Consider the following 13,210-nt stretch of genomic DNA (forward strand, 5'->3'; position numbering starts at 1 on the left):
TCCATCACTGCACCTTTATGACCCCATTACCCTTTACTGTCACAAGGCAAGGGCAGGGATACATGGAATCAGGATGGTCCCTAAATGTGACGATATGATACGACGAGGAGATCCTCCTCGGGAGGTGATTAGGTCATGAGGGTGGGGCCCTCGTAGTGGGGTCAGTGCCTTGTGACATTTCTGTTGCTTACAAGCCGCTGCATCCTTTACGGTGTTTTTCCTGTAGCGGCCTGAGGGGGCCGAGACGGTGGCCTTGGTGGCCTTGGGCTGACGGGGCCATAGGAGAACCTGGAGTCTCCTGAAGCGCGACCTGGACCTCGCCTGCCGCCATTTGAGATCCTCAATGTGCTAACAATGTGCGTATCTGAGGCCTAAGTCCCTGTGTCCCTGGTTACGCGGAGGCGCGCGTTGCCATTCGGATGATGCCTTCGTCCCCGTGTCGTGCCTGTGGCCTCTTGGGGCTTGGGCTTCTGGTCAGACTTTGGTGTTTTCGGCTGAGTTTGACGGTAAGCGCCACGTCCCGGCCCCGTGTCCTTCCCGTCGTCTCCTGTGGTTCGCTGGGGAAGCGCCGGCCTGGCCACTCCCGCCGCGCGCCTGGGGCAGCCTTGGTGGCCGGTTCCCTGGTCGCGCCCCTCAGGTCGGAGCCACGCGGTGCGGGACGGTGAGAGCCCAGGGCGGAGCCTCAGGCGGCAGCTTCTCTGCGCTCGTGCCCACGGCCTAGGAGCAGGACAGGCCTCCGGGCCACGCCGTGTCTGTGTAAGAGGCCTCCTGGGCGTGTAGGTCCGCACCTCAGAGCTTGGGGAATTTTTTCAGGTGGGCTCCAGGCCTGTGAGGCCAGCGCGGGCCTCGACCTCCGGGCCCTGAGCTCGGGCCCTTGCCCACCGAGCCGGTGCCGGTCCCTCTGGCTGGGTCGCGGGGTCACCGTGACCGTCCTGCCGCCCCGAGCAGGGCAGGTGACCAGCGAACCGCACAGGCCTGCGGCGCCCCCAGGTCAGAGAGCAAGGCCCGAACCCGGCGCCCCGCGGCCGCCCCGAAGCTCCGCCAGGCCCCGGCCCCCCTGCCTCGTCCGGCCTCTGCCGTGAGTCTCCCCCCGCTGCCTCATTGGGGGCCACTTTCCTCAAACTCGAAGTGTTTTCTTGAAGATTTTATTTTTTCCCAATAATCTCCACGCCCAATGCGGGGCTCAAACCCACGACCCCGAGATCAAGAGTCTGGATGAGGGCGCCAGGCGCCCCGCGAGCTCAAACTCTTCACATAGCATCTAGGTCACTGCGCTTCCTGTTCTTCTCTATCTTTTCCTCCCACTTGAAATCTTTAAAGGTTTTATTTACTTGAGAGACGGACACGTGAGCAGCGGGAGGAACCAGAGGGACAGGGACAACCGACTGAGCTGAGCAGAGACCCCTCTCGGGGTTATCCCAGGACCCTGAGGTCATGCCCACCCTTGCTCTGCTCAACCGCGGAGCCACCCACGCGTGGTGTGTACCCATAGGTGACTGTTTTCTTAACTCGTCTGTAAACACTTTCAAGTGTGGGGTGCGGGGCGCCCGGGTGGCTCAGCTGGTTGGCTCAGGTCATGTCGGGCGTGAGGTTGAGCCTGCCTGGGGCTCGGAGCTGGGCCTGGAACCTGCTTGCGATTCTCCCTCTCCCTCTGCCCCGGGCCCCCAGCAAGCTCACTCCCCCGAAAAACAAAAACCTTAACAGAGATCGTCTATGATACCTACTCATGAACGTCTAGCTACATAGTTCTCGGTTTTCTGTCTTCCAGTTTTCTCTTTTTTTATTTTTTAAAGATTTTTATCCATGAGAAACACACAGAGAGGCAGAGACACACACAGAGGGAGAAGCAGGCTCCCTGCATGGAGCCTGGTGCAGGACTCGATCTCAGGACCCAGGGTCACAGCCTGAGCTGAAGGCCGACGCTCAACCGCTGAGCCACCCAGGCGTCCCCCAATTTTCTCTTTGGAGTAAAAAAAAGTTGATTACTTTGGTTAAGAATGGTTAATAAAGATAGGAACATATTTAATATAGTAATTACAGGAAAATATGAATATACATACACTAGATAATGAGCATGAATTTTTACTTAAGACAACTATTAGTTTGTTAAAGTGGGGATTTTAGTAGTAGATACGCTTTTTTTAACCTAATTGTATCTTAAAACCCAAGGAAACTTAATCCCATTATCATTTGCATAATTATGTATTATATATTTTATTTTTTTTTAATTTTTATTTATTTATGATAGTCAGAGAGAGAGAGAGAGGCAGAGACACAGGCAGAGGGAGAAGCAGGCTCCATGCACCGGGAGCCCGACGTGGGATTCGGTCCTGGGACTCCAGGATCGCGCCCTGGGCCAAAGGCAGGCGCCAAACTGCTGCGCCACCCAGGGATCCCTGTATTTATATATTTTAAACATATACACATAAAGACTTAAAAAGATAATTTTTGGAAAGTCCACAAACCAAAAAGCTTACTGGGTGTATTCAACATTAATGGATTTATCCTTCAAATCACTTTACAAATCCTTTATTGTGAAAAATGGATGATTTGCAAAAAGCACATTTGAAATTCATCCCTGAGACCTTGATCTTCCTTTTCTCACGTCCCTGGTCACTTGCTCGGATTTCTATGGATTTGTTGTTAAGTCATTCAACAGCCGCTCACCGAGCACCTGGCACGGGCAGGGGGCTACGGCCCCAACAGGCCCCCAGCAGCCACGCGGCCTCCTGGCACCCGCGAGGGGGGGGGGAGGGCCCAGGTGCACCCGCGCGGGGGGGGGGGGGGGGGGAGGGCCCAGGTGCACCTGGACCGGTGGGGGGAGGCGGCGAGGGAGGATGGGGAGGGCCCAGGTGCACCCGCGCCGGCGGGGGGAGGGGGAGGGCCCAGGGCACCCGGACCGGCTGGCGGGGGGAGGGGGAGGGCCAGGTGCACCCGCACCGGCGGGGGGAGGGGGGGAGGGAGGATGGGGAGGGCCCAGGTGCACCTGGACCAGCGGGGGGGAGGGGGAGGGCCCAGGTGCCCCGGGACGTGCGCCGAAGGTGGACGGGCCGCGCTGTTTGAGCAGAGTCGGTCACACCCCACCGAGGGCGCGAACACGCGGAAGGAGCCGCCCGGTACCGCGGGGGAGCGAGGCTGGGGCCGGAGGGTCCGGGTCCTCGGGGAGGGGTCGGGTGAGGTGCCCAGGGGGCGGGGGGTCAGGCTGGGGGGCGGCGTCAGCTCCCGGGCCCAGGGGACCCAGGGGACCCAGGTGTCTCAGGGGACACGGGTATCCCAGATGTCCCAGGGACCCAGGTTCCAGGTGACCCAAATATCCCAGGTGACCCAGGTATCCCAGGTGACCCAGGTGTCCAGGTGACCCAGGTGTCCCAGGTGACCCACATATCCCAGGGACCCAGTTGACCCAGGTGTTCCAAATGGCCCAGGTGACCCAAGTGTCCCAGATATCCCAGGTGACCCAAGGACCCAGGTGTCTCAGGTAACTCAGGCGTCCCAAGTGACCCAGCTGTCCCATATATTCCAGGTGACCCAAGGACCCAGGTGTACTGGGTGTCCCAGGTGCCCCAGGTGTCCAAAGGACCCAGGTGACCAAGGGACCCAGGTGACCCAAGGACCCAGGTGTCCCTAGGACCAGGTGACCAAAGGACTCAGGTGACCCAGGTGACCCAGCTGTCCCGGGGGCCCAGGACGCTCAGCCCGGGAAGGCGGCCCCGCCCCGCCCCCCCCCCCGGAACGCCCGGCGCGCAGGGGCTCGCCCGCTGCCCCACGGGCCGCTCAGGCCCCGTCGGCTCCTTTTCCTACTGGAGGCCTCGCCCCGATCACCGAGAGCAGCGGCTGCACCTGCCGGCGGCGCTCCGGGCCCGAGCGGACGCTCCAGGTCGGAACCTTCTGGCCACGCCCTCCCGCCCCGCGGCAGCTCCGAGCCCGGCCGGCAGGGGGCGCCGAGCGGCGGCCGCCGCGCTCCCAGCCGCCGGAAGTGCCTTCCCTTCCGCGCGCGCCCCGCCCCGCGGCCTTCGCCCCGGAAGCGCTCTCCGGCCCGGCGGCGGCGCGCGGGGGCACTTCCGGCGTCGGTAGCTCTCACCTCTCCGCGGCCGCCGCGTTCGCGCCATGAAGCTGCTGGGGGTCGCGGCCGCCGTGGCGTTGGGGCGTGGGCCGCTCCCGCGGGCTCCCGGCGCGCTGGGCTGGCGGAGGACGCAGGTAGCGGAGCCCGCGGAGCCCGCGGAGCCCGCGGGGCCGGGGGCGGGGCTCGGGCCCGGGGCTGCGGGGTGAGCGGGGGGGAGGAGAGGGGATGGGGGAGGGGAGAGGGAGGAGGGGGGAGGGGATGGGGAGGATGAGGGAGGGGAGGGGGTGGGGAGGATAGAGGGAGGGGGAGGATGGGGGAGGGGAGAGGGGGTGGGGAGGACAGGGGGAGGGATGAGGGAGGGGGAGGATGGGGGAGGGCCTGCCCAGGCCCTGGCCCTGACTTTGGCTCCCGCCCTCGCCCTCGCCCTCGCCCTCGCCCCGTTGGCGGCCTCTGGGGAGGAGGCCTTGTCCTCTCCGCCCTCCGGCCGGGCCTGGCGCCTTCCTCCGCCGCCCCGGGCTCCGGCCGTCTCACACCCCATTGGTGCCCGTCGGAATCGGTGTGAGGACAGATCGCAGCCAAACCCGGCCCTGTTATGCTGCTCGCGCCCGGAACGTGCACCGATCTGAGCTACTGATTTATTGATTTATTTCTCAGGCCGACTGGAAAGCCCGCCGATGGTGCTCATCAGGAGTGATTCCGAATGAAAAGATACGGAACATCGGGATCTCCGCGCACATTGACTCCGGGAAAACCACGTTAACCGAGCGAGTGCTCTACTACACGGGGAGGATCGCGAAGATGCACGAGGTGCGGGTTCCGGTTGGGGCCGGGCTGGTCAGAGCGCGGTGCTCGTCGTTGCGTGGTTAGGACTTAATGAACGTCAGGAAACCCGAAAGGTGAAAAGAGTGTGTTACCTACCGTGGGGCTTTCATCGAAAGTCGTGACAAAGGGGACACCTCAGACTGGCTTGCAGTGTTGTGCGGAATCTTCTGGAAGCGTCGCTATGGGCAGCCTCGGGAGGTTGTCTTTTAGGAACACCTGAAACTAATAGAACATTGTTAATTCACTTAAAAAGTTAAGTCTTACCATATATTCTTAAGTCGCTGTTAAAATAGTATTTACAGGGCAGCCCCGGGGGGCTCAGCAGTGCCTCCAGCGCAGGGCATGATCCTGGGGTCCCGGGATCGAGTCCCACCTCGGGCTCCCTGCATGGAGCCTGCTTCTCCCTCTGCCTGTGTCTCTGCCTCTCTCTCTGTGTCTCTCATGAATAGATAACTACAATCTTTAAAAAAAAAAAAGTATTTACGTAGTTTTTGATGTTATGGGAAGATGTTTATATTAAGTGGAAAAAGAGTTTGAAACTCTGTCTAGTACGATGTTAATAGTCACAAAGTACACAGATCAGGAAAAAAGAATCTTTTCATTTGGAATGCTTCTAAAAGAAATTGCCACATCATTGGGTAACTTGTGTCCATTTCTTTAGAGGAAGGTCATCTTGTTAAATCACATATTTTGAAAGCCGAATCCCTCCCGCCCAGGCCTCAAAATCCACATGTCATAGAGCAAGGAAAAAATCCGTTCTTTGAGCGTCTGCCTATTACCTCATAGAAAAAGACCAGCACCAGGCTGGTGGGCAGGACAGTGCAGAGGACGCAAGGTCGGCCCTGAGACTGAGGTGCTTGCTCTGTGTTAGCAGCTCCTGGGAGCAGCAATGGAAAGAGGGTCAGGCGGTAAAGAGAGGGCAAAACTCGTAATCCCTTCTTTTTGTTTCACAAGATAAGGTCTGACGACAGCCTTCTCCAAAAACCGCGTCGTTAGCTATCTGTTCTCATTCCATCTCCGTAAAGATTTCTTTCCTTCTCGGGATGCAGGAACAGGGCACTGAGTGGCTGTGCTTGTGTTTAGGTGAAAGGTAAAGACGGAGTTGGTGCCGTCATGGATTCCATGGAACTAGAGAGACAACGAGGAATCACGATTCAGTCCGCGGCCACCTATACCATGTGGAAAGATGTCAACATCAACATCATAGATACTCCTGGTGAGTTGAATTCTTGGTTTTATGGCAGCTTGTTCTGACAAAAGCACGTGTAGTTCTTTACCATGACCCAGCTCATTTTTGAGCGTCAAATAATACTCCAAAGTGTGACAATGAATTCCTGTTAGAGAAATCTGACCGGGGACCTAGAGCACTTCATCCTTACGTGGTTTCTTTAAAAAATAGTGCAAATAAATTGTGAGTAGGAAAGTTCTTGCCTGTTAAAAGCTGTAGCTGATTGAAAATTACCCGTGCCCTTGTAGTTCTTTGAAGAGATGGGCCCCTGGACCTTACGGTGAGCAAACAGTACGGCGTTTCAAGAAATCCATTCTAATTAGAAGACTTGTGTCATGTGCAGAGATTATAAAAAAAACTTGTAATAATGCATGTTATAAAAATTCATACCGTAAGAGCCTCACACACTTCTTTGTTTCATTTAGGACATGTGGACTTCACAATAGAAGTGGAAAGGGCCCTGCGGGTGTTGGATGGTGCCGTCCTGGTTCTCTGCGCTGTGGGAGGGGTGCAGTGCCAGACCATGACTGTTAACCGTCAGATGAAGCGCTACAACGTTCCTTTTCTAACTTTCATTAACAAATTGGACCGAATGGGCTCCAACCCAGCCAGGGCCCTGCAGCAAATGAGGTACTGAACCTTACAAAGAACAGGAGGGGCTGTCATGATTTGGATAAGAAACCTTACGTACAGCTAATTCAGTGTCATTAAGTTTCATTAAAAAATTTTTTTTTTCTCTAAAAATTTATGTGAGTGACTGACTTACCTTAGTAAAGAAACATTGAGGTCAGTAGTTTGGTTTGTGGTGTCATCTCATCAGCTTTGTTCTCTGTAAAATGGGGAAACGTGGCTTAAATTTTAGGGAGGGGGCAGCCCGGGTGGCTCAGCAGTTTAGCGCATGCCTTGGGCCCAGGGTGTGATCCTGGAGCGCCGGGATTGAGTCCCATGTTGGGCTCCCTGCATGGAGCCTGCTTCTCGCTCGTCCTGTGTCTCTGCCTCCCTCCCTCTTTCTCTCTCATGAGTAAATAAATAAAATGTTTAAAAAAAAAAAAAAAAAAACTTTAGGGAGGTTTAAGGTGAGTTCAGAAAACAGTTTGGCAATGAATGGATAAGGAAGATATGGCACATAATAATATGTTCAATGGAATATTACTCAACCATCAGAAAAAGTGAATACCCCCATTTACGTTGACGTAGATGGAACTGGAAGGTACCGTGCTGTGAAAGAAGTCAATCAGAGAAAGAAATTATATGGTTTCACTCACATGGAATACAAGAAACAGCGCAGAGGATCATAGGGGCAAGGAGGGAAAACTGAACGGGAAGTCATCAGAGCAGGGGTGGGGGGGATGGGCTACGTTGGTGATGGGCATTAAGGAGGGCATGTGATGTGTGAGCCCTGGGTGTCCTATGCACCTGGTAAATCATTGCACATCGCCTCTGAAACTAAGTATGTACTTTATGCTGACTAATTGAATTTAAATAAAAGTTAAATTTTTTTAAAATAAAACAATCTGGCAATTCACTGGCTATGATTAGAGAAGTAATAATTTAACGTACATTCTGAAAGTACTTTATATATTTAGAAGATCTTCTGTTTTAACCTTTACTTAAAGAATTTTAGTTACTGCCCTTGAGTAGTATGGTGTATTCCCTTGGGTTCCTATGGTAACACTTACTAAACAACAGTAGCACTTCCTTTCTGTACCGACGTCACTCAGCCGTGGTTGTAGCACTTTACACTTGGCCCAATACTTTAGATTTCACATAGCCTTTGAAAAGAGTGGAAGTTTCACTTTTCACCTTTTGTAGATGTGTAAAAAGTTTGTGGTTGTGGAGGTTCCAAAAGTGATGTGTCTGATGACGAGAGAGACGGTGTTGAAGAGTCTCCAGTGCCAGTACTACCACGTGCACTGTTGGAGTGACGTGCTTCAGGATATGAGCGTGACGGTTTTTCTTCATTGGGTGTATTTCCTTGGCAAAACAAAACCTTTTTACTTTTTGTCCTTGTTGCTTATGTTTTACTTGTATTTGGCAGTGATGGACCGTTCCCACCAAGGCTTTGTCTGAATTCCAGGAAGATTATCTTTTAGCATTTACCTGACTGCTGCAGTCCTTTTCTGCTCTACTCCCTTTTACCTGCATTCCGTAACTCCTGTTACACAGATTTAGAACTCCTGGATCTCATTGCCATGTTAACGTTACCACATACTCTCCTACATTTTGTTCTCATTTTGGACTGGCTTAGGAGGGAATTGTTGAGGTCAGTCTTCAGGCTCTCTAATCTGATAATCATCTGTATTTCTTCAGTTATTGCCTGTTTTTCTTTTTTATATTTCTGCAGTTATGTAATTAATTTCCTAAGCTTTCTCTTTTATTGCAATGTCTTCATTAACAGAGCTGATTACTTCTCAGTTCTTTACATTTTAAGTAACTCTCTCCTTGGAAGTTAGTACTGTTTCTTGAGCTCACACTCTCTTTCAAGCTATTGGTACCCTTCAGATATTTGGGGATTCTTAGTCCCCACATGTTCATACTTATAGATGGGGGCCTAGACTCTAGACGAAACAATGGTAGCTAGAGCATATTTCTTCTTGAGTGAGAATTCCTGCCAGTGAATCCCTTCAGTGGTCGTGCCTGATTGAGGGTACAGGCTGATGATGAGTGTCTGATTTTTAACCTGCATGCTAAGAATTCTTCTATGAGAACTTCTGCTTCACATAGCTGTACTCAGCTTTGCTAGACTCGGCTAATCTAAGAATGAGAGATAGGCAAGGTGATCCCACTATCCTTTAGTTTTCTGACCAGCCACTGTTGACTTGTTCTTCCCCCTTCTGTTTTTGTTTTTGTTTTTGTTTTCTTCCCCCTTCTGTTTTTGATCCAGGATATTCTGGGAATCTGATGGGAAAATATTTATTTTAGAGTTCTTTTGTTGCCTAAATAGGGTATTGACTTCTTGGGAATGGTGAGTTCAGTTGTTCCCAGCTGTTTTATATTTTCTGTTCTGAGCTCCTGATGATACTCCTCTCAGTTCCACAACATCTGCCATTGACTTATTTTTATTTGTCATTTCAAAGGGATTTAAGGAAGAAAAAAGAGGTAAACATGTATTTTTATTTTTCAGGTCTAAACTGAATCATAATGCAGCATTTGTGCAGATACCCATTGGTTTGGAGGGTGACTTTAGAGGTATAATAGATCTTATTGAGGAACGAGCCATCTATTTTGATGGAGACTTTGGGTAAGTTAAAAAAATGTTACTACTATTTTACATTTTAAAAAACATCAAAGAGAAGAAAAAGGATGATTTCTTTAAACATAGAGGAAACATTTTTTAAAATGTGGCTGCAGGAATATACTTCAAAATGATTTTGTTTTTTAATGCCTTTAATTCTAGTTGCTTTCTGTTTTTGCTTAGTATTCATTCCAAGGGGGAGAACATGTTACTTTCTGGGTAATTTATGTCATGATATGCATGGTGTGGTAAAAGGCCATCAGTGGGTAATAATCTATCTTTTTCCACTGGGTAATAATGTATCTTTTTCCACTTGTTCAGTTATTCCTTTGTTGATTCCATAGACTTTTATGAAGCAGCTGCTATGTCCTGGGTATTGTGACAAAAACTGGGAAGAAGGGATCCCTGGGTGCCTCAGTGGTGTGGCGCCTGCCTTTGGCCCAGGGCGCGATCCTGGTAGTCCCAGGATTGGTGTGGTGCCTGCCTTTGGCCTAGGGCGCGATCCTGGTAGTCCCGGGATTGAGTCCCGCGTCAGGCTCCCAGCATGGAGCCTGCTTCTCCCTCTGCCTGTGTCTCTGCCTTTCTCTCTCTCTATGTCTATCATGAATAAATAAATAAAATCTTTAAAAAAAAAAAAACTGGGAAGAAAATATGGATAATGAGTGTTTGCTCTATCTACTATACGAGATTACAAAGTTAAACGATAATATGTAGACACAGTTAAAAATAGTACAAATGTGGTTTGGATAATGTAAGAAGCAAATTGTTAATTTTTTGACATATTTGATCCATCAATCCATTTTGAGTGACCTCTACATATAAAACACTGTAATTTCCCAGGGTTATCAAACTTTGACATTCAGAAAAATCACCTTGAAAGCTTGTTAAAACACATTCCTGGCTCCTCCTCCAGAAGATTCTGATTCAGTAGATCTAGGGTAGAGCCTGGAATTTGCATTTCCAATGATGCTGCCATTGTAGATCTGCAGATCACATTTTGAGGGACAGTGTTTTTTGGCAATATGGGAGGTCGTCCTTCATTATGAAGAATGGCCCCAAGAGCCAAGCAGTTTCTCCATAGAGACTTCCTGAGAAGGTTTCTTTCTCTGCTGTGAAACTGGGATTGCTAGCCTAGCAGCTGAGTGAAGGGTGTTGAGTTAACTGTATCCTTCATCCTCATCAGCTGTCCTGTAGGCTGTCTGTGGATGAGGCGTTTCTCTAACTTCTTGTGTGATGATAGTGACTGTCGTTTATCCACTATTTCTTAGAAGGTAAAGCCCTAAAGGACCGGGATACTTTATCAAATTTATTCAATGCTATCCCCAGCCCTAGAACTTGAACTCAAAAAATACTTGTAAATGAATGAATAAATCTCCTTCCCCAAAGTCACAAGAGCACACATTTGTCTTCTAAAGTAGAGGCTCTTCAACATTGTTGTGTGCTGCAACCACAGAGGAAATTTCTTAGTATACCTGCCCCCTTTCCCAGCCTTAGACCACTGGGTATATAAATATCAGAAGGACTCCACAACCGATTCCGACATGGAAAGCTAAGAACCAGGGAGCTTGCCAGAAATGATGAAATTATGATCTGAAGGCTGTTAAGAGCATTCTTTGGGTTAATAAGAATTATTTCCTTTTTGCAGTTGGCTTCTTTTAATTTTTAAATTTAGGAATGTGTTTTCTGAAAAGCTTATTGTTTTGGCATTAGTTTTCATTTTTAAAGAAATACTTTGAAACCTTTGAGACTGATGTTTTAACATATCAAGTATATCCGTTTCTCAGTTGTGTATATTTTATTTGTAACTGTTACCTATTCAGCCCCTAGAGGAATGGAGATCTGGGTTAAGGTGGAAGAGTTTGTCATATTTAGTAGCATTTTTTTTTACTATAAATTATTCTATGTTAAAATTGTGTGATTTGGTTTATTAGTGGAAAGAAATAGAATCAGGTCCCTGGTCCTGTTAGTGACTGATGTTGTGATTAACTTGGTTGATAGAATTTTCAGGAGTCATATGAGTTTTGGGATCTGATTGGCTTTGAATCTTGGCTCTTACATTTACTAGCAGTACAACCTTTACAATTTGCCTGTTTAAGTATTTTTGTCCACTGTTCCGTCTAAATTTTAAAGATCTACATTAGTCTTATTTGCCATTTTAATGCAAATATATCAGAATTCTTTCTCATCTAAAAAAAATTTTTAGCCATTAGGATTTATCTTTTTCATTGGTGCTGTATAACGTTTGATTGAATATCCTTCAAGTAGTAAAACCATTTCTTTTCTTAGTCAGGTTGTTCGGTATGGGGAAATTCCAGCAGAATTCAGGGCAGCAGCAGCTGACCACCGGCAAGAGCTGATTGAATGTGTTGCCAATTCAGATGAGCAACTTGGTGAGATGTTCCTAGAAGAAAAAATCCCCTCAGTTTCTGATTTAAAGGCAAGTGCTCTCAAAATAAGTCTCACATAAATAAGAAAAAGAGGTCAGTTTTTTGTTATTGTTTGTTTTTGTGAGAGAGATGTGATGCTTTTATGCATGGGTTTTATTAATGAAATCTGAGTAAATTAACATTGTTGGGTTTTTTGGAGGGGGTTTTTTGTTTTTTTGTTTTTGTTTTTTGACACAGAGAGACTGAGAGACACAGAACTAGCACAAGCAGGGGGAGCTGCAGCAGGAGAGAGAAGCAGACTCCCTGCTGAGCAGGGAGCCCAACTCAAGGCTTGATTCCAGGACCCTGGGAACGTGACCTGAGCTGAAGGCAGATGCTTACCTGACTGAGCCACTCAGGCGCCCTGGTTGTTGTTGTCTTCAAAAAATACTTGTAATGGCATAATACTTTTTAAGTAATGACTTCTGTAACATCTTAAAATGGGGAAGGGAGGGATGCGTGGGTGACTTAGTGGTTGAGCACCCGCCTTCAGCCCAGGGCGTGATCCTGGAGTCCTGAGATTGAGTCCCACGTCGGGCTCCCTGCATGGTGCCTGCTTCTCCCTCTGCCTGTGTCTCTGCCTCTCTTTCTCTGTGTGTCTCTCATGAATAAATAAATAAAATCTTTAAAAAATAAAATGGGAAAGGAGTCATAGTTTTTTTATAAAAGCATATTTGAGCATCCAACCTCGGGCATAACTTCTTAAGAAGAAAGAAGATCAATATAGAACTGTTACAGCAAAAAGATTGACAGAGCTCCTAAATGTTCACAGACTAAATGTTGATATTTGTATTGTTGTACTATTTAAAAGGTTGTATAGATTTCTTCACCTGACCATTTAGCTCCTTAAAAATATAAAGATGATCTCTGCCAAAGACTGGTATTTATTTTTCAAATAGCTAATTTTTCCATAGGAAATACGCAGATGGCCAGTAAGCACATGAAAAGATGTTCAACATTGCTAATCATTAGGGAAGGCAAATCAAAGTCATGAGATTTCACTTTATCCACTAGGATAGTTATTATTGAAACAAAAATAACACAAATTTTTTTCTGTTAATGATAGTAAAATAACAAGTGTTGGCAAAGATGTAGAGAGTGTGGAACTCGTGCATTGCTAACGGGAATGTAAAATGCTGCAGTCACTGTGGAAGAAGTATGTCTATTCCTCAAGAAATTAAGCCTAGAGCTACCATATGGATCCAGCAATTCCATTAGTAGGTAATAGCCAAAAGAATTGAAAGCAGGTACTCAAATAGGTATTTGTATACCTGTGTTGATAGCACTGTTGACAGTAGGAAAAACCTGGAAACAACTCAAATGCCCACTGTGGATAAATGGATAAATGAAAATAGTGTGTACATATAGTTGAGATTTAGCCTTAGGAATGATTGATGCATACTGTCACATGGGTGACCATGGAGACATGCTTAAAC

At 48.6% G+C, this 13,210-nt stretch overlaps 1 protein-coding gene across 1 annotated transcript in view; it reads left to right on the forward strand.

Moving 5' to 3' along the window:
• Window positions 1–4,049: 4,049 nt before the first annotated feature.
• Window positions 4,050–13,210, forward strand: part of GFM1 (G elongation factor mitochondrial 1) — a 43,328-nt gene continuing 34,167 nt past the window's right edge. Inside the window, exons 1-6 of the mRNA XM_041734267.1 lie at window positions 4,050–4,197; window positions 4,718–4,870; window positions 5,969–6,101; window positions 6,539–6,743; window positions 9,238–9,354; window positions 11,635–11,785. Of these exons, the coding sequence (XP_041590201.1) occupies window positions 4,108–4,197; window positions 4,718–4,870; window positions 5,969–6,101; window positions 6,539–6,743; window positions 9,238–9,354; window positions 11,635–11,785 (849 nt within the window). The 5' untranslated portion in view covers window positions 4,050–4,107. The remainder of the gene's footprint in view (window positions 4,198–4,717; window positions 4,871–5,968; window positions 6,102–6,538; window positions 6,744–9,237; window positions 9,355–11,634; window positions 11,786–13,210) is intronic.

The sequence above is a fragment of the Vulpes lagopus genome, chromosome 19 (genome assembly GCF_018345385.1).
Source record: "Vulpes lagopus strain Blue_001 chromosome 19, ASM1834538v1, whole genome shotgun sequence".
Classification (NCBI taxonomy): domain Eukaryota; kingdom Metazoa; phylum Chordata; class Mammalia; order Carnivora; family Canidae; genus Vulpes; species Vulpes lagopus.